Here is a 20,629-nt window from a genome sequence, read left to right on the forward strand (position 1 = left end):
TGGCACTCAGCCATGTCCTGTATTGCGGCTGTGAAATCGTTGCGATGGCCCCTGCGAGTATTGCTTTGGGGGTTCCAAATGTCCCACTGTAGGTATTTGGTCGGGTACCCGATGTTGCCAAATGTGCAGTCTGATGCTTAGCCTTGCACAAAGTTAGGCTTCCAAGTTATTAGTATATTGCTGTCCGGGCGTGGAGTTCATGCCTAGAATCGAAGTCTTGATCCAAGCCAGTCCCAGGCGCAGCAAATTTTGTCCTTTTGTGTATGTTGCCCTGGGATTTAACCGTTCTATCGTTCTGTATTTCTGCCTTCCTCAGTAATGAAAGTTGCCTGTTGAGCCTCGGATAACAGAAGGCACTTCGTGTGCAAACCTCAGTACCTCTAACGCCCCACTCCCAGGGCTCTAGATTTCTTCTCATCCCATGGAATCTACATTCGGATGTTCCTCAGCTAATCAACCGCTATCCTATAGGGTGAGTTGGTTTATTTTCACTGCTTCAAGCTTATTATCTAAGAGAAGCTGGGTGAGGCTGGGGTGAGGCTAAGGGTGAGACTGGATGTCTCGGTGTTACGACCCGTTAGGCATAACATAACCAGGACCGAACCCATAGGACACCTGGCGGCTATATGAAAGTTTTAAGTAGAACAGAATGGAATAAAGGGGTTACCTTAGGACAGAAGAACTATAATAAGTCATGTAATAAAGAATTAATCAAGTAAGAGTCGATGGATAACTTCAACGTTTTTCAAACTAGCTTTAGACAAGAGTTAATAAAGCCGATAGGTAACTCTCTTGACTACTTATCTATATAATACAATAGGATAACTAGGGATATTAGGGCTTGTGTATAGACGGAGATTTAAATACTTACTTTAAAGCTTGTAGATAGTTCTTTAGTAATCAACTTCATGATCTTATACAGCCTCTAGCCCAAGTGTGCCTAAGTATTATAGTAGTATGATGTTTACTACCTCTTTCTTACCGTATACTTACTTGCCGAATGTATTGTCACCTAGAAAACGCTGCGCCGTGGATAGATACGTGGGACCAGATCTACTGCGTATGCTGCCAACAGGTTGGATTTTTCTTAGCTTTCTTTCTCGTAGCTCGAAGGTTTAGAAAAACTCCCTCTCAGCATTATGACTTTAAGCACGATACGCGATGAAAACAATGGTGTTCCTCAGTCATCATGCAAGCCCTTGTCCCCATCGTGTCTCACACAAACTTTCACATGGATCATTTTCTCTACAGACATGCAAGCATCGAATTGGAAGCAATTCGTCTAAATCTTAAATACACATCTAATCCCAAGCGCGTAGACGCTTTTATCTCCTTGAATAATATAGTCAACCCCTCCGAAAACTTTGAGCCACCGACCTGGACCATGCATGGTTATCCACGCTTGACGATGGGGAGGGCATCCTCCCTCCCAATTTTCTTAGAAACAGGTTCCTTTACAGGTCCTGGCCTAGCTTATACAGAAGCGTGATTTTAAATGACCCGTCAGAGCCACCGTCCCCTGTCCTGAAACTCGCCGCCTGCTCGGGTGAGATTCTCACAACGGCCGTCTCGCTACCTATTTGGAGGTTGGAGTGGTTGAAATCGAAGTGCGAGTTACGGATCAACAGGCGAACGTTGATCTCAGCGTGCGCTGGCAGCCTGTAGTGTGTGCCGATCGACGCAAGCACCACTACAGCGCCCGTAGTCTGGGTCTCGACCCGGAGAGTGACCTGGGTGTCCGGGGTGTCGAGGTAGAGCGCGCGGGCCGTTGAGGCGGGGGGGCGGAAGTCGTAGCGGGTCGGGGTGTTAGGCAGGCCGCGGTTGAAGGGGTTGCAGAAGGGCCAGCACCAACCGCCTCCGGCCCGAGGCGTGATGACGGAGTTGTCGGCGGTGGCGGCCTGCGGGCTGCTAATGGCCACAGGGGAGGTGGATACTAGATGAGCGCCGATCAAGACGACGAAGAGGGCGCAGAGGCTACGAAAAAGGTTTGGGGACTGCATCTTGCGTGGTTGAAAGAAGACGTTGAGATTGACCTGAGATGATTCTGTACTGTCTTTGGGTCAACGGTAATGACGATTGCGTGGCTTAAATACTTGGCTTCAATCTCGGCCACAACACCCCGTGCTGAATCCCAAAATGCTGCTTACGGCCACTGAACCTATCTCATCAATCATACTATACTAGAATGAAGTTTATTTAAATACATCAATGCAGCGCAATCTCTTTCAAGAATCACAACAACCCATGATACCGACTTCCAAGTAATTGAGAGCTTTGCATGTTGATCAGGGCACTGGATCAAGTTGCTTCAACCATGGCCGCTTTATGCTCGCCCAAGCCCCCCGACACCTACGTGGTACGCTAGTGCTTGAGTAGCTCATTGGCCCCAAGCAGTGGGATTAAATGAGGCAGACAAATTCTGAAATAGTTGTAGGAACTCTAACTGATTGTGTGAGCCCAGGCCACGCCTACTTGCAAAAGCCGCTTCTCGCCATTCTATTGCACCTGGGATTTAAAACGATCTCCCCCTGGCATGTGAGTAGAAGGCAAGCGGGTGACACAGTAATAGGGACGCTTCTACTTGCACATGGGTGCAAAGTGCCCCTGTTCTTAGTCACTGGCGTATATGGGTTTGCAGACAGAGAAAGCTGCAGCCAAGGGATGAGATAGTTCTGAAAATTCAGTCTGGCTTATTAATGGTGCATATACACTCTAGATATGAGTACTAAACCTTCATGTCGGCGTAACCGGTGCTGCTCTGTTTCCGGAATCCTATTAAAGTGGGGGCGGGGCGGGCATGAGAACTGCATAACCAGTTAATGTGTAGATCCGGACCAATATGCACAGTAAGTCCGTGAACTCGAGACTAATTTATACTCGCAAAAGCTAATTCATATTAACCCACAAACTTATCTCTTCGTTGAATAGATAATATAGAAAAAGCGAACAAAGGGCCGAAAGGGAATTATTTATTCTCTAATATCTTAACTAAATATATGTTATTTTCGCTCAACATTCAATTTTTGATAATCTTGAGAAAACTACTTGTCAACCTAGCTTAATTTTCGTCTTATTCTCAAAGCAGCGCCTGTAGGTGAACCTCGAGAGAGCTTTAAATATGGAAACCGTTCATTATTAAGCCATTCGACATGTAATAATGAGTAAGCGTTGACAGGTTCGTACCTTGAATTGTTGTTGGTCCTCTTGCGTTGGTTCTCTGCCTTTTTGTATTTGTTGTCAGATACAGCGGAGGATCTGACCAGTTGCAGCTCGGCAATACAGAGAAGGTGGAGAATAAAGATGTTTTGAGCAGGACGGACTGCGCTCGTAGGGGTTTGCAGTAAGAAGTAATACCTGCAGTAACAATAATGATTACTTAACTTTAGAGAATTTTCCGCTCGAGGGACAAATCGCGCCCATTATCTACTGCTGCTGGGTTTTGAACCATCAACTTTTCTGTGACGATAGTGTCAACGCTCACCGAACACACCGAGTGAGGTGTGTCTACGTAAGGCATATGAAACACACACCGTAGACGTATGAGTATGTGCTTCCTAACGCATATACCCTCTTTGTAAATCAAGTCGTTCTTTTACACCTTTTCTAGCCTGATTGCTATGTGCCTAGTTCGTCACATTTTCTTATTCCCATTGCTTTTCAGCGGAGCTGTCTTAATTGGTTTTCTTCAGAGAAAGGCAAGAAACTGTCGAAAATGCCGCAGGCAACATTAATCATTTTACAGAATCAAGGATCATCACCAATAGGAAGGCTGTGGCGGGGAAAGGCCAGGCGGTCTCGTTAGCTACGGGCCGTGTCAACAGTGGATAGACAATATGTCTTGCTTCTCTTAGGTTTGGCGTTGATAACAGCCATGAAGATTTCATGGTAGTAAGCAAGTTCTATTTCCGTAAGGATCTGCAACAAATTAATCATTAACTTGTGCGGCCTAGTTTGCAATTTTGGATGCATCCCTTTCAGAGCTGGCCAGTTCCCATCGGCACTAGGCTAGCTGTCGCGAGGAATGAAGGCGCTCCTTGTTCGTTGTTTCCTCAGGTACTCCTTCTCGACCTTGTTTCATGTCTTCATTGAGGCGTTGGTGAATTTACCAGGTTGCTGAAAATTATGACCGAAATGACTTAGTTTGCAATTCATATAAGACAGCGAATGACTTTCAGAAACATGTCGGCCCGAGGGGGCTTCTTAGTCTCCGGAAATGACTGCTTGCCGGTTTCACTCATATGGTCCCATAGCTGGCCACAATCCCTGTGAATATCTGGTACAGAAACCAAGAAAATAACTGTCGTGCCCTCAAATGTGTCAACCACTTGGAGAAACACATGATAGCCAAGACCAGTGAGGCCTTGAGCTGGGAGATTTGTGCAGCTCTTGCTCCTGCGGCGATAATTTTTGGCGTAGTGATCTGGCCTATGGAGATTCAAGTGTAGGTAACCATTGCAGGGAGACTTCAGACCCCTAAAAGTCGTCAACGTTATTGCTGAGGTCCAAAGCAACTATCATCTTAAGCAGGCGCCACGAAAAGTGAGACATCTTCATAGCCAGGAGATTATGTTCCGTCGGTCTGATGCAGGGGTTGATACGGGCCCGTCGTTCAGTACAATGACTTTTTTCTCCCCTGGGGTTTCTCGATAGATACTTGGTCACATTTCGCCGCAGGCAGCCTGATGTTTCCCACACCGAAGTTGTCTTCCAGATACTGCTACGGTGATTTCAACGATGGTTAAGAACACATGGTGAATAGGTAATACCATGACCTTTTCTTTACACATAAATTTTAAAATCACGTCCAGCTATAGACTCGTTGCAAAGAAGTGTTAACAGCCAATATCGACTTCATTAGTTGGTGCATAGCAACTTATATTTGAACATGCCTTGCACAAATCCCTCTCCAGGATGACCCTGATCCAGTACATTCTCCCTCGTATTGTTTGACAATTAGAAGGAGTGGAAAGACATCGCAACTCCCACAATATGGAGGGCTGATTTATTGTACCGTGTAATGCAAGATAGCAGCGTGCCTCAAGATTTACCGTTGTCAATCAGCAGCGGTCGGCTACATAAGTCCATCAGCTTTTCCAGACCATGTTGCCAGAGCAACGAGCCGTCGGAAGCGTCCATTCCGTTAAAGGAATGCACTGATGATTGCAGACCGTAATTAGGAGTTCGAAGGAATTTTTTCATCTTATGTCTACTATAGTTTTTGTTATCTATATAATTTGTTGGCTGAACAAGCGGAAGCCGACTTATCGACGCAGCTCAATACTGTAATTCTTAAAGGAAGGCAAGGCTTTATTGGTTCAATTTCAATTTTAGTCTTAATCGATGGCCCATGGCCTTTTCTTCCTTCTGTCTATAATGCTATGTTAAGTTGGACATCTTGCACTGCTCGACGTACCTACAAGGAAGAGTGGAGCAGGTTCTTTCGACCAGGAACAATTTATTGGAGATCTTTGATCATTATACGATGAGGTCACACCCGGGACAGTACTGGGTCGTAGCTTCGGCAGCTCTATTTGGTAGTATTGCCGGTATCACGATCAACCCAGGCGTGGACTCCGACATCATAGCCTCTGGTGCAATTCAAGATTCTCGCATTGAAAATGTTGTGTCAGAGAGGTATAGATATCCAAGCCCTTTTTCATCCGGGACATTCACAAACGGACCCCCGGGGCTTGAGGCCGGCGCTATATTAACCACTGGCCTTGCAAACCAGGCACCGTCTGATGCCGGTAAAGCTCTGAATGTAAACTTCGGCTACTCAATGATGACGCCGGATGGATGCGTTCTTCCCACGGTATCCTACGAGCATGTGTTGATAGACTTTACCTTTGACATTCCCCCTAGCGTGTCGGGTATCAAGGTTAACCTCCTCTTCGCTTCTCAAGAGATGTGAGTTTTCCACTCAGTTCGGACTTTATAAGCTTTCAAGAAAATTTACTGACAACTAGCAGCCCATATCGTGAAGGTAATACATTTTTAGACAGCGCTCGGTTTTCCTTTGACCATGCGATCAACGGCGAGATAACTGCCGCAGCTGCCGACTTGCTCAAGACGGGAGCAAATTACGGCCTCTCATACGCACGCGCAGGCGATATTAAAACTTTTACTTATACTGCCACTGGTCGTCATCGATTGATTTTCATTGTTTGCGATCAAGGTGACGGGCAATTTGACTCGGCGATCCTTTTCAATGTTGTTGCCTTTCCTCCGGCAACGTCTAGTACAACGTCCAGCATGAGGTCTAGCTCTACAATGTCTACAATATCCAGCACCGTTTCGAGTATGACAATATCCAGCACGATTTCTAGCACTACAACATCCAGCGAGGCCACGAGCATCACAGCATCCAGCACGGCTTCTAGCACCACAACTTCCAGCACAACGTCTGGTTTTACGACTTCCAGCGACAGTTCAACCGGCGGGTTCGCTTCAAGTACTACTAGCGGTTCTAAAACATCCAAAACCATTGATATGAATTCCAGTGGGACAACAACTAGTCAATCTTCTACCATTCTACTAGAATCTTTAAAACTCAATAGTACAAGTAGTCGTTCATCCGAGGGATCGAAAACTTTAATCAGAACAAGTGACAGTAACTAGCCTCTTACAATTCTCCTAATGTTGTTATCAACTTTCTAATCCATATCCACACCTGGAATAGCTCATATCTCGCCAACCGCTTCTTCGTCGTCCTTTTCAACAAGGCCATCTTCCTTGGGCTCAGCTTCAACAGTCTTATCCTCGAGAATTTCATCCTCAATCACATTGACCTCCAAACCGCTATCAACTGCTACGCTGTCAGTCTCGTCAACACCGCCTACATTGCCCAGATCAATAGCCAGGTCGCTCAGTAGTTCTTTAACTTCGTCAGTCAGCCCAAATCCGTCTAGTCTGTCTAGCTTCGGAGCTTTTATTCTTTTAGGCTGCGTAGGCTCTTCATCTGGCTATCCCAGCTTCACCGAGATGGGCAAGGACCCATTCATGACTCCGCAGAGGTGTACTGTCTTGGCTTCGGGACGGAGGTATATCGGAATATTTTTTGAGTATGCGCCAGTCCCCGGCTTAGTAGTTGATCTCTAACAACTTATGCAGCACGTGCTATGCTTCTGATACGCTTGAAGCAACTTCATTCACAGGGCTTGCTGCATGCTCGATTCCTTGTCCTGGGGATAGTACCCAGTTGTGTGGTGGGAACGTATTTCTTAACACCTCTAGAAACCGCCGTCGACATAAGGATCTGCGGCAACTTTTGGGGCGAGCTGCTCCGTCGAACGTTCTACTTATAATCTATGAGTTCACGCTTGCCCTTCCAATCACCAGTACTACGGCATCAGGCGCAACAACGTTTGGAACTTTAGCTACCGCTCTCGAGCCTGAGACCAGTATTCCAGGGCTTGGAACAACTGTTGCCGGGCCCTTAGCAACCTCCCAAATGAGCCTAGGAGGTGTGGGAGCGGCAGGTACAGGAGTAGCTGGACAAGTGAGTCCCGCCGTTGGGCCTGGAAATACTGTTGCCAGCCCAGGAACGATTAATCCGACAAATCTCGGCCCCTTTGTCATCACCTCCGTGGTGACAACAGTGTCATACACAACCATCGACCCGGAAAATCCCACAGCTCTCATTCCAACTGAGTATTGTACGACACTATACTACGAAGACTGCGGATGCCCGACCCAAACTGTTCCAAAGGTCAGCATGGCCACTCTCAGCGTCAACTGCAGCGCATGCGGATACAATGGGGCGAATCATATCCTTCTGACTGTTCCTGGAGGATCAGATGATATCTACTCAACTAAGACCAATCTTTTGGGTAATAGTGGAGTTCCAGGACGAGAGGGCGTCACCCCGAGCTCTGATCCCGATATCAAGCAGTTAGGAGCTTTCCCTGATATTCCAAGCCACGCCTCCACCAACGTCAACAATGATCTAGCTGGATCTGGAACAAAAATACAGGGTTCTGCAACCGTGCTTCGTGCTCCGGGCTTGATTGTTCCTGTGAGCGGAATACAAACTGGAAACGGGCAAGTGGCACAGACGATCGCGTCTGCTGGCGGTTCTTCCAATGGCGAACTATTAACCATGATACCAAGCAATTTTGCAACTGCTGGGACAAACGGCAGGTCTGCCAGCTTCGGAGTGGCTCGCTTTGTTTTCGTAAGCTTTTGTGCTGTAATGATTGTCCATCTTATTACCTTTTGATGATAGCCGCTCTACGTATGGCACTACCACGAATGACATATATAGCCTTGTATCTATGAACGAATCACAGGGAATCAACGCTCGTTTTATAATCTCCTTAAGGTGATCAAGAAACAAAAACAACACAAAAAATCAGCTTGTATGCATCGACCTAGTTATTCCACGCACGGAGGTCATATCTCTTTGTATTCAATAGTTGTATTTAAAAGTTGTGAGTCTGTTTATATTCGGGATCGATTAGGTGCTGCTTTGCTCGATAGGGTATGCGACAGTGTCTACGTACATGGGGTCTGGAGCCATTAGCTTACAACTTGAAGACCCTGGCATCTGCTTTCCCTTTTCTGCTGACTCCAGGTCTAGATTTACCGCAACATAGCTAATCACCAAACTAGTGTTGGTTGCTTATTGGCCTTCCAGCCAACTTCCCAGTTTCGACGCCGACATTCCAAGAACAGAGAATATTATACGAATAATGTCGGGAAACTTTTTATGTTAGAAAAGATGGAATTGAGATGAACAAGTGTAGAGGCTCCTCAGCTGAATAGCTAGATGGTTCTAGCTTGTTGCAACTAATCCATTGAATCGGACCCTAATTGTCTGCAAACTGTTGATAATGATGAGCCTAAAATTGTAAACACTTAGTCCCGAGGACATACAATTGTGGAGAACGGCTTGATCAGAAACACTGGCAAGTTTGAATGATATGTTAGCGCAAATTGAAGGCGGTTTGCTGACTGCTTTAATGGTAATGTGATGCATCAGGTAAGCTGAGGGCCAACAAGGGTAGATTGGGAGTGGTGTTAGGTAGCCATGATACAGTCTTTGTACATTGATTGGAATTATGCCACCGCCCTGATTGAGTAAGGCCCTTCTAATCCTAGGAACTGTGATCACCTGCACCCCCCAACATAACCCCACGTCTCTTGTCCAACAGCTCGCCTGAAATTTCTGGACCAACACCTCCGCTTTTCACCATGAGCGATTCTCCTCCAAGCGATTCTCCTCCAACCCCGCCAACAAGGAACCCGGCACATGATGAGAAAAGGTTCAAACCTATTACCACACCCTGTGAATGGGTGGAGGATTACCATCCCGGCGGTTACCATCCCGTTCACCTTGGCGACATTTTTAATAACGGCCAGTACAAGGCTATCCGGAAGCTAGGAGAGGGCTCTTACTCAACGGTCTGGTTGGCCCGCGATGTTTGGTAAGGCTGTGGTTTATGCCGTCTGCCTGTAACATCATTCTGGTCTTGATTGCTAACGGTATTCAAGGGAAAATAGATATGTCGCGCTGAAGATTCTTGTATCGGCAGTCTCAAGTTCTACAGCCGAGCTAAATATTTTGCGCCACCTTGCCAAGGTCGCCCAAAAAGACGCTGCTCAACATATTGTACATCTATTAGGCGATTTTGATCATCGCGGGCCGAATGGCGTTCATAAGGTCCTAGTGCTTGAACCTATGGGAAGTAGTGTAAACTCTATGGTTGAGGAGCTACCACAGTTCAACCCTCGTACACTTGGAATGAGGGTTCGCTACCCTCCACAGATGGCCAAGAGGATCCTCAAGCAGTCCCTTCAAGGCCTCGCATTTCTTCACAAGAACGGTATCGCCCATGGAGACTTCCAGCCAGGAAACATGCTGTTCTCTCTCAATGACATCAACTCGGAGCCTGAGGACGTGCTCCGACAGGCGGAAGATGCACAGGGCGGATCAATATCGCCCCCAGTCGAGAGGCTGGACGGCAAACCAGACAAATGGGCTCCTCGATATCTTTGTACCGCGCAGCCGCTGAGCACTTTTACTCAGTACACTGAGGGCTTCAAGATAAAGCTATCTGACATGGGTGGCGGTAAGAAACCCCTCTCCCTCCTCCATTTTCCTCTCCTTATTCTTCCTTTGTTCGCTGTTGTCAATGATTGGATTTGTACTAATTGCTATTCATCTCAAACAGCATATTTCTTCACGGATCCGCCACTAAAGCTTGTCACACCGCTCGGTTTGAGAGCTCCCGAACTGATTTTGAAAGGCGCCGTCAACCCAACCCTTGACGTCTGGAGCTTTGGATGTCTGGTGTTTGAGCTCATTACCGGGCAACCCCTCTTTTGCGTACCAGGGGGCGAGTTTAAAGATGATGATCATCTACTCTCGCTTACCTCCCAGCTTGGCCCCCTACCAGATGAGCTCTTTAAGCATTGGAAGACGTCTTCTTTCTACTTCACTCCTGAGGGGAAACTCTTCAATTGCCAGGTCGGCGGGTGTGGGGAAGGCGAGGAACCCCTTATGCTGGAGGAGACGTCGATGGAAGAACTTTTTGATGAGGCTGGTCCAGATATAAGTGACGAGGAAGCCGGCACTATCAAGAGGCTAATTCGGCGAATTCTGCAATATGACCCCGCGAGAAGACCGTCGCCTTCGGAGATTTTGCAAGATCCGTGGTTTTCTGAGCTTGAAATGGTCCAAATGGATGGAGTTGTCGAAACTCAGAATGATTAGATTGGCTCATGAGCTTAAGGTCCTATCCCTTAGAGAAAGTCTCGTCGAGAAATAGATCATACAAGAACTGGCCGCCTTAGCAAAAAGTTTCTTTAGACAAGAGATCAGAATACAAGCCACTGTTAAGAGGTCTTGACTGCAACTCAATGGTCTACCCTAATTTTCATGGAGTGATCAATACGACAATGATACTGACGCTTTTTCTCTGCATATATCAAAAGAATTCCTTATGCATACTTAAAAATTGGAGGCAAAGACTGAACGAGACACAGCATGCAGCCTCTAGAGATGATTATGGCGCGTCTGGATAGCAAAAATCAAGGTTTAGTCGGATTGCAAGCACACTACAAGATATAAACATTTGAGACTCTCACGTATTCGCGTTAGAGAGCAAGACCGCAACAATCTACTTGCAGGGCAAACAAAAACGCTTCGGTAGGGTCATTTTTGCTTCTTGTTCTGCATGAAGTAGAATTGAGTCTTTAAGAAATTACTTACAGCCGCTATTGAGAGCAGATTCTGAGTTCCTGTCTTCAAGATGGATGGTTAATTCAAGCCATTCTATTAGAAAAGAATCAACTCTGGAGCATATCTTACAATGTCATCAACTCTAGTGAATGCGAAACTCCGGAGTAGAAAGCTATCACGGCTATACTTTTCCCCAACGGATCAAGGGGTCAGGCCGCCATCCGCTTCCGGTGGCTAACGGGTATTTAAAAGCTCCCTGACGGCCTATCTTTGACCCATGTAACACTCCTATGGCTAATTATATTGCTCCGGTTCTCGGTTCTTAGGGGCGGCAATACGGCGGCTCGAAATTAAGGCCTTTTTTTTGTACGCAAATTAAGACACCCACTGCAGCACAAAGCAAAAAGTCCGGGAATAACAATCGGCTGTCATTGTCCACTGTTCTGTACTCTATAGATTTGTGCACAGAGACCGATTCTGCGGATCATAAAAGAGAATTTCACTAAGTACCTTGTATAGAGACAGCAAGACATCAAGACATCATCACATATTTGGGGTTTCTTAGAGAGACATGAGATTTGTTCTATTAATAAAAGAACTGCCAATACGAAAAGTGTGAGATTCTCGGAAATTGTGTGAGACTGGGATTTCTACTGTCGTGAATGAAAAATTACGATTGGCGATTGCCATAGCATTGAATTAGTGCATCTTTTCCAAATATACGGTCAATGACTGAGCAATGACTTGGATCGGCATTAGCTATGTCCGTGATGTGATATCGGAGCCGTAAGGCCCGTGAACCGACTGAAACGCGATAATATTGGGGCTAACAGGAGGTCTAGACTAGAAATGCCACCCAACATCATGTCATGGCTCCACGCAATCTCAGCTTCTTGACGTGACAGCCCCAACTACTGAGGCATGAACCCAAATGCAAGCAAGACAACACACTTTCTACTCGAGACGGGCAATTTTAGACAAACCAATAACTCGTTCATTCTCTCTTTCGGGGGCGGCTTCATGGTGAATCTGCTTATCTACGTGCCCGATGGGAACGGTAGCTCGGTAATTAAGAGCACCGAGGGTCCATTTCTGGAACTGGACTTTCAAGATATAAATCAATTTGTAACAACCTTTATACAAAATTGCGTTTTTACAGTTGGAAAATCGCAGCCTTGGGCTTTCTTTGAAATCGCGCTACAGTCAGTTATAAGATATCGCAGTCCACCACAAAGACCAAAAGGGAACCACAGCTTCACAAACTCACAGGTTACAACTTTGTGTTATCTTCTCTTTCTCTGTCTTTCACCCACCAGACTACAAGTCCGTTTTCTGCCTCTGAACTTTGAAACTTTCCAGAGTACACAATGGGGATAAACGCTAAAATCCTCGAAACTGGAACTATCCGCATCCGACCCAGCCACCGTTATCAAACAGCCAACAAGCCGATATGGTTGCGCCGGCTGTCGGTTGCGCTCGATCGATCATGGACGATCCCGTTGCCTATCAATACGTATCTTATCGAACATCCTGAGGGATACATCTTATTTGATTCTGGGGAGTCGCCTCGCACTATGGAACCAGGATATTTCCCTATCTGGATGCCCTTCTACCATCTGGCTGTCGATATCCACGTACGAGAGCATGAAGGAATTGGTGCCCGGCTCGCACAGAACAACCTTCGACCAGAGGACTTGAAAGCTGTTGTTCTTTCTCACCTGCATCATGATCATGGCGACGGGCTTCCGGATCTTATTGGGCCACCGATTTACATTACCTCTGAGCACTGGGATGCTTACAAAAGCCCATTTCATGCCACTATGGAAGGTGCTGTTCCCGGACAATGGCCTAAAGGTTTCGCACCCGAGATCATTGAACCGACAGGAGGACCGATTGGGCTCTGGAACCGTAGTTATCCAATCACCAAAGATGGCAAAGTTGTTGCCATTGACACGCCTGGTCATGTGCCTGGTCATCTATCCTTGATCGTATACGGGGAAGATGTAACATACCTCCTCCTTGGAGATGCCACCTATGATCAAGACTTGCTTGATCAAGAGCTTACTGACGGCGTCAATAGCAACCCGCATCTTGCTATTGAATCTTTGAGGAAAGTGAAGGAGTTTTCAAAACAGCGGTCGGTAGTATTGCTGCCAGCCCACGATCCAAAAGCTGCTTGGCGTTTAAAGAACAAGATTGTTTACAAACCAGGATTATCATCTCGAGATGTAGAGCCAGCATCTACTGGGATCTTTGGGCTTTTGCTTTCATTTCTAACCTTCTTTGCATTCCTTATTGCACTGTTTCGACGCGTAAGGAACTAATTTAGTCTTTATCATGGGGAAAAGGGTTCTTTTTATTTCAATACACTTGTTTTTAGTCCAAGAAGCGTTGGTTTGCAGGAAAATATGAAGCAAGAAGCAAGCATAGTAAGCTAGAGATACGTTGGAAGCATCATATGCGGCACTGCCGCGCGGTCCTTGTCTTAGCTAGACCTTGGCCGGCAAGCTCCTCCCGCATAGGCTTATTAATTGAAAGAAAACGATATCACGTCACTTGTCGCCCAATAAGCTGGGGACAGAGATGTCACAGGTTATGGTGCTTGGGACAGAGATTGGATTGGGTCAACTTCTAGCGGCTGTTGTTCAAAACTTTTGTTATTTTCCACAACCTTGTGTATCATACGTATTATAACGTCGCACACCCACTTCTCGCACACCCCCACATTTCGCACACCCATAAATCGCTCATGTAGAATTTTACCCTCTTCAACATTCTTTAATATCTTCACCACTTTTACAGCGATTATTATAATTCTTTGAATAGTTACTCTTATACGCTTAATGGGCCAGTATACGGAAACAGAAGTCAATCAAGCTCTCAATGCAGTTGCAAGTGGGCAGAGTGTCCGAAAGGCAGCTCATGATGCTGGAATTCCACCATCAACCCTCCAGTCTCGATTAAAGGGTTCACAGGCAAGAAATGTAGCTTTCTCTAGCTTCCAGAAGCTATCTCCAGCACAGGAAAGTCACTTAGCTGAATGGGTGCGTATCCAGGCGGCGTTAGGGCTGCCGCCAACACATCAACAACTCAAGGAATTTGCCCAGCGAATCCTAGACATCAGAGGCACTACCCAGCCACTTGGGAGAAACTGGATTCAGTTCTTTATTAAGAGAAATCCATCAATCAAGGTTCATAGAGCTAGAGCCATCGATTCTAAGCGTGTCAATGGGGCCTCAACTAATGTAATCAGGCAATGGTTTCAACAACTCGCCCTTCCAGAGATCAAGGCGATCAAACCACATCATCGCTATAACATGGATGAAACTGGTATTCTAGAAGGCAGAGGATCAAATGGCTTAGTACTGGGATCATCAGAAAGCTCATCAATGCGAAAAAAACAGCCTGGGTCTCGGGCTTGGACAACTATGCTTGAGTGTGTCTCTGCAACTGGTCAGGCGCTTCCTCCACTTGTTATTTATCGAGGGAAATCGGTTCAACAACAATGGTTTCCTCTTGATATCCATAAACGTGATATTTACAGTGGTTGGAAGTTCACAGCAACTGAGAATGGCTGGACTTCAGACTCTACAGCTGTGGAATGGCTTGAGAACATCTTTATCCCTCTGACTAAGCCTGATCATCCCTCTGAGCAGAGACTATTGATCCTAGACGGTCATGGCAGTCATGAAACAACAGAATTTATGTATCTCTGTTATAAACACAAGATATATCTCCTTTTCCTACCGCCACATACATCCCACGTTCTCCAACCTCTAGACCAAGCAGTCTTTGGGCCTCTCAAGGCGACCTATCGAAAAGAGCTTGGATACCTCATTCAACACAACGATTCTACAGTTGTAGGCAAACGGAACTTTCTTACCTGCTATGGAAAAGCACGCCAGATGGCATTTTCAAGCAAGAATATCAGAAGCGGCTGGAAAGCAACAGGACTATGGCCCATTTCGATAGCTCGACCGCTCATGAGCCCTCTACTGCTTGAGAATGCTTCCAAGCCCTCAAAGCCAGGCTATTCTACGCCTATGAGGGCCTCTGATGGTGGAAAAGACGAAAACTGGGCATCTGCTACATCCATAGTAGCCTGGTCAACGCCCAAGAAGACAGTTGATCTATATGATCAACTTAGCTTATTCAGCAAGTTGGATAAAGATCAGCAAACGCAGCGACTGTTGTTTCGGAAGGTTCAAAAGGGATTTGATGAAAAGGACTATCAATTGGCTACAGCAGAGAAGAAGATTGCAATGTTGGAAGCAGAAGTTGAGGCTGGAATGGTACGGAAGCGGCGTAAGGTCCAAATGAGCCCAAATTCGAAGTTTGCCAACATTGAGGCAATTCACAAAGCCCAAATTGAGGCTGGCGAAATTGAGGATAGCTCAGATGAATCTAGCGAGCCTGAATTACCTATTAAAACTGGCGATAGTATCACAGTTGCAGGAGACGAATCAGACTTATAGTTATGAAGTTGATGAATACCTCATGATGACCCAATTTATGGGTGTGCGAAATGTGGGGGTGTGCGAGAAGTGGGTGTGCGACGTTATTTATAGATTATCCGAAGTAGAGCTCAAGGTACTTCCAGAATTGGGACTTGTGAGCTGAAACAAAAAGTTGGAAGATTGAGAATCTCCCTTGGCAAAAATAGGTACTAAGCTCCTTTGAAGTGGCATTTCCTTTGCCTGACGGCCCATATGTTACTTAAAACCAACTAATCGGTAATGAAAGTGCTTTGGCTTACCTTCTCTACTGCTGGAGAATCTATCCCACGTTGCCGCATATCTGAAGCCAGTTGGGCAGCCATTGAGCCGGTTACCGGGTTATCCCATGTCTTGGCAGCAAGCATCATGATTCTGAGAATGAAGTTCAGGCTATCCTGTCGTTGATAATGCGGATCTGCCGATACCGGCTGATCAAGAAAAACCAGAGAGGCGGTGTACACCGAAAATGTGAGCATCGGGTTCTTTAGCGCCTGGTTGACGTCTGGCATCATTCTGAAGATGTTGAGCAGTTCTTCTGCAGCAGCAATGAGCCTCCCTCTGCTCTGGCGTATTGTTTGTTCTGATAAGCCTAGTCTTTGTGTGCTTGACAACACTCCTCGGTGAAGGCAAATAATCGAAGTTTGTATGATGATGTTGACGAAGGTTGCGTTTTGACAGCGTATCTTGCATGGAAGTTGAAGGTCACCCGGAAGACCTTGAAGGAGCGCAACTAGATCATTGTCGATCTCGTGATGGCGTTTCCAGTATAAGCTTATGTCGACGTCACTGCAAACTCCATTTCGAGGAAGTTGTGTTGAATGTTGGAAAGTTTGATAGAAAAGAGATGTAGCTAGGACTCGGCCGGCGAACGGTGAGAATCCTTGCCCTTCTTGGTGTAATACACTAGTCAAGTAACTCGTGGGCTCTTCTGAGCCCGTTTCAAATGCGTTCTCTGAAGCCGGAAGTCGTGTGTGAAGCTGTGTTTCTGTAAACATCAAGTATAGAGTATGGCCCCGGCGCAGCGCGTGGGAGTGTATGGGTTAGAGTCTCTTACATCTCTCTCGTCGATCATGGCTGGCCAGCCGGTACTGCCACAAACTAGCCGGTCAGAACAATAAATGACCCACCAAGTCCTACGCCTTTCCTCTGCCTCAACCCAGTCCGCTGGCGGCGCAAGTAAAGGTAGAGATTCCATGCTATCTCTATCAATGTGATGTAAGCCCAGCATCTGAGCAGTTCTAATTGCTCGGCAGAGACTCATCGACGATTGGGCGAAAAACAGTTGCTGGGCTTCGAAATTCGCAATCAGGCTCCAAGCCTGGGCATGTGCAAGTGTGGCAAAGAATTGGCCCTCGCCCTAGAACTACAGTGAGATACATTGTACGCCTACAAAGCGGATACACACTGCCAACTTACTCTCATTTCGTCGGACTGGATATAAGCCCTAGCCCGCTGGTAGAAGGGGATTGCTAATTGGCGATGTGTCTTGACAATATCAGCGCCTAGGGCCATTATGATGTATTGAAGGCACATTGGCGGGCGCATATGAGGTGGCAAGTACAAGGACATCATGTACCGATCTTGCTGAAACATGGGAGCAGCATAATGCCATTTTTCAAAGTAACTATTCACCCTGAGGACTGAAGTTAGTTGAATTGATTGTGGAAAAGTGGTGAGTATACTATACAAGAATGTGACAAGTTCTATGGAGGGTTGTTGCTCGAACAAACCCACTGATACCAGTTCTGCAAAATAATTGTCTGCTTGAGAGTGACTTTGGCTGGGCTCGGGAGTTGCGCTTGTTGATTCACTGTTGAAGGTTTCAGTGTTGATGATGAAGTCTCTGGAATCGTCGAAAGCCCCCTGTTGCTCTGTGACTTCTTGGGCAGCTTTCGGTTGTTCAACGCCTCTCGCCAAGCGTTCGAGTTGATCTTACAGGTATCAGCCAATGTCTCTCGAAGTGAAGCTGCTCTTCGTATAAAGGAAACAAAAATTCGAAGTCATTTACCTACCTAGTTTTGTTTCTAGTTCGTGAACCCGTTTCCTTCTTCCCACATTTGCTCGCCTTACTTGTGGGTAACCGCAGGCATCTCCGATCCGAACACAGCGGCCGCAGGAAGGCCGTATTCGATCGCATTTCAGTTTCCTATAACGGCACTGATGGCATGAAAATGGGGTGGCAGATATGTTCTCGCCGGTGTTCCTGGCCATTGATCCATCAATCTGACTGCCGTTTTGTGACTTCATTTTCGAGGTGAGAGGCCATGAACGACTACGAAAACTGCAGACCGTATTTCTTTGAAGTCTCATCCCATGATTGCACGAGCATGATTACATAATACAGGCTTTAAGACACGAGTAATGCACAAGTTGCATTCTACGTAAGATGCCACTGCCTATTACGCCGTAGATGAATATCATTTGACGAATGCGTAGAGCCGGTCTCCGATGAAGTGCGAACTTGTACACTGGACCCACAGTTTCGAATGTGAGCCAATGGCGTCATGGAGCGAGACCGAGCGATCCCTCCCGGACCGAATCGAAGAGGATACCACGACCATGACCCAAGTTCCATGGGTGAAAAGCTGCAAAGATAAACATCCTAGGATGCTATTCTTAAATGCTATCGTACTTTTACACCTACCAATTTTACGTCCCCTCAACACAAACTGGGGCGCTCGGGCTGAAATTGAAATGTCGAAAATGACAAAACGACCTTAATTCCGAGTCCGACAAGTCCCAAAATTGCGAGACAGGCTAATCTTCATTTGACAAATGATCATGCCCAAAGCGGATCGCCTGTTTAACTTTGCTGACAAAGAAGTGATAGGTTTTGCAATGACAACTAGATGTAGACAGATCGCCTGTTACCATGCATCGGTATGAAGAACAGTAGCAGAGAAAACGGCATCTATTGCGAGACCAGCGAATATCTAAAGGTGTCATCACTTTACACCCTTTTTCAGGGGACTTCAGTCAATTTCACTTTCGCAGTCGCTGAAGAAACTGGTTTTTTCGTAAGCACGATTTGATGGTTCATCCCACCTTGATGTCTCGGTATATCTGTATGGACACGAACGGAAAATTGCTCCAAAGCAGCATAATGCGGCTGCAAGTCCTTGCAACAACGGAGCTCCGGCGTCTGAGGCCGTGGAGCTTTATGCCACCACAACTGCATCCGCGTCCCTTGGAAGCATGACCACGTATTAGACAAACTGAATAATAAAGATGGTGAGTCATAGCTGAGCAATTGAGTTAAGAAAAATACCATGTGGCGTCTGAGATGTTAGTATTATGTTGTGCAGGATAAGATAAGGTCCTAAATTTTGCTATCTTAGCTAGGAAAGATTCTCGAGAACTCCTATGGTTCCTCTGGTCTGGCCTTTGGACACCTCGATGACAGGGGTCGGCTTGTAGCGAATATCCGCCTTCATAATGAATGATCCCACTACGATACTAGCTTCACATTGGCAACATTTTTCACCAAGCCAGCATCGTTATTGCGTATTAATCCAGTTTGGTTAATCCAAGTTAAAATGCTTCTCGTCTCGATCGCACTATTGGGAGGATGAACCATTACGGCAATCCAAAAGTCTCATGCGGCGTCAAGCTTGCAATATGCAAGAGACTAGAGTGCACTGAGATACCACGCTCGTGTACTCCGTAATGCTGCATTAGGATAGTATGACAACCGACAATGGGGGTCTTTTACCTAGGCCTCTTTCAATGTAATGTACTGCAGCAGTTTGACGGGCAGCTTGAGTTGATACCCTGTTGATGTTGGTTGACGCAATGGGTAACATCCAAGGCATGAACATCCTTTGCGTGCATTACAGAACCCACTTAGGTCAAGGTTCTTGCTTAAGCTTACTATTGAGAAATCAGGAAAATCGAAGATCACCTAGTAAGCGACCCCAGATTCACTTGCAAAGGGCCGGCTTGTGGAGTTAGTGGCGTCAGAAAACCTAATTAGGACATCAGTCCTCAATTCCGCCTTATGGGATCAGTCTCGAACAGCTACCAGAGGTGGGCTCATATGGGTAATCATACGAAATATCAAGTTCCTGCCGAGGCCTCCGAGGCTCAGCAGCTTCGTGGTGGGGTGGGGTGCCGGAACTTCATGCCAACGGGGCCGGAGTGGATTCCTCCCCGATGGACTTCGCCTCCGATCGGGGAATGACGCCATTCGGAAAGTCAATGGTCACGAGGAACTCTCTCTCTTCTATGGTGTTTCTCAGGTTTGTTGATCAACTAATAACTATGCATGTTACATATTCCTCGGTTGTCTATTGACATAATCTCACCACTGGGACATTAGTCGTAGCGTAGATGTGTGTATCGACGCTTGTATTCAGAGATCTGGATTACCAGTCTCAGCCTCATGATTGGGAATCAGGTGGACTCCATACTACTGTAACCGTAGTATTCCAGCATGCCGCATCACATAGTGCAGCTTATTGTATCCATGTAGGGTCCCAATCCCACCGGAGCGCAGTCCTTGGTAGTCCCCACGATCGCATTGCCCAATCGAGCAAACGTTGAACCTTCCAGAAAAGCGGAGAATTCGACTTGGGACGCCGCACTGATGTAATAGTCTGGGCGGAGTCGGCCTAGTTCACGTGTGTCGAGGTTCTTGCGGAAGGTCCGAGGCATTGCGGTCGTGGGGGCTGCTTGTGAAGTTCCAGCGATTCTAGAAGACCCATCCCCGTTGCTGATCGCCCGTTTGACGTCTCGTCTAAAGCAAAAGTCACCTACCTATCACAAGTCCCCCTCTTAGCTAGGAATTAAAACTTTCAGGACCCTGTATTTGACGTATAGATGACCTTGTCGTCCCATCTTTTGCTTGAAAGCGCAGCCACCATATCCTGTGTGCCACAGTCGAGTCCTACTCAATCGAAGGTGTAACGGACTTACTCCATTAGGCTTTCACATCCCCTCTTTTGTAAATCCC

The 20,629-nt window shown here is 46.5% G+C and overlaps 7 protein-coding genes across 7 annotated transcripts; 5 read left to right on the top strand and 2 right to left on the bottom strand.

Moving 5' to 3' along the window:
* Positions 1-1,454: 1,454 nt before the first annotated feature.
* CTRU02_206258 (uncharacterized protein) lies at positions 1,455-2,000 on the bottom strand (the record flags this gene model as incomplete). Its single annotated transcript, XM_036728144.1, has 1 exon — positions 1,455-2,000. One exon carries the CDS (start codon positions 1,998-2,000, stop codon positions 1,455-1,457), a length of 546 nt encoding a protein of 181 aa, XP_036580258.1.
* Positions 2,001-5,779: 3,779 nt separating this feature from the next.
* Positions 5,780-6,872, top strand: CTRU02_206259 (uncharacterized protein; the record flags this gene model as incomplete). The annotated part of the gene is made up of 2 exons (XM_070204685.1): positions 5,780-5,907; positions 6,680-6,872. 2 exons carry the CDS (start codon positions 5,780-5,782, stop codon positions 6,870-6,872), a joined length of 321 nt encoding a protein of 106 aa, XP_070061789.1.
* Positions 6,873-6,999: 127 nt separating this feature from the next.
* On the top strand, positions 7,000-8,218 carry CTRU02_206260 (uncharacterized protein; the record flags this gene model as incomplete). Its single annotated transcript, XM_036728142.1, has 2 exons — positions 7,000-7,061; positions 7,111-8,218. 2 exons carry the CDS (start codon positions 7,000-7,002, stop codon positions 8,216-8,218), a joined length of 1,170 nt encoding a protein of 389 aa, XP_036580256.1.
* Positions 8,219-9,192: 974 nt separating this feature from the next.
* On the top strand, positions 9,193-10,714 carry CTRU02_206261 (serine/threonine-protein kinase SRPK3; the record flags this gene model as incomplete). The annotated part of the gene is made up of 3 exons (XM_070204686.1): positions 9,193-9,425; positions 9,493-10,070; positions 10,125-10,714. 3 exons carry the CDS (start codon positions 9,193-9,195, stop codon positions 10,712-10,714), a joined length of 1,401 nt encoding a protein of 466 aa, XP_070061790.1.
* A 1,835-nt stretch (positions 10,715-12,549) lies between these two features.
* Positions 12,550-13,506, top strand: CTRU02_206262 (beta-lactamase-like protein; the record flags this gene model as incomplete). The annotated part of the gene is made up of 1 exon (XM_036728140.1): positions 12,550-13,506. The coding sequence occupies one exon, from the start codon at positions 12,550-12,552 to the stop codon at positions 13,504-13,506; it is 957 nt and encodes a 318-aa protein (XP_036580254.1).
* Positions 13,507-14,499: 993 nt separating this feature from the next.
* Positions 14,500-15,657, top strand: CTRU02_206263 (transposase; the record flags this gene model as incomplete). The annotated part of the gene is made up of 1 exon (XM_036728139.2): positions 14,500-15,657. One exon carries the CDS (start codon positions 14,500-14,502, stop codon positions 15,655-15,657), a length of 1,158 nt encoding a protein of 385 aa, XP_036580253.2.
* Positions 15,658-15,744: 87 nt separating this feature from the next.
* Positions 15,745-17,889, bottom strand: CTRU02_206264 (binuclear zinc transcription factor; the record flags this gene model as incomplete). Its single annotated transcript, XM_036728138.1, has 6 exons — positions 15,745-15,879; positions 15,939-16,655; positions 16,733-17,035; positions 17,095-17,311; positions 17,366-17,609; positions 17,691-17,889. 6 exons carry the CDS (start codon positions 17,887-17,889, stop codon positions 15,745-15,747), a joined length of 1,815 nt encoding a protein of 604 aa, XP_036580252.1.
* Between the last annotated feature and the right edge of the window lie 2,740 nt (positions 17,890-20,629).

This window comes from Colletotrichum truncatum (genome assembly GCF_014235925.2).
Source record: "Colletotrichum truncatum strain CMES1059 chromosome Unknown Contig_0003, whole genome shotgun sequence".
In the NCBI taxonomy this organism is placed as follows: domain Eukaryota; kingdom Fungi; phylum Ascomycota; class Sordariomycetes; order Glomerellales; family Glomerellaceae; genus Colletotrichum; species Colletotrichum truncatum.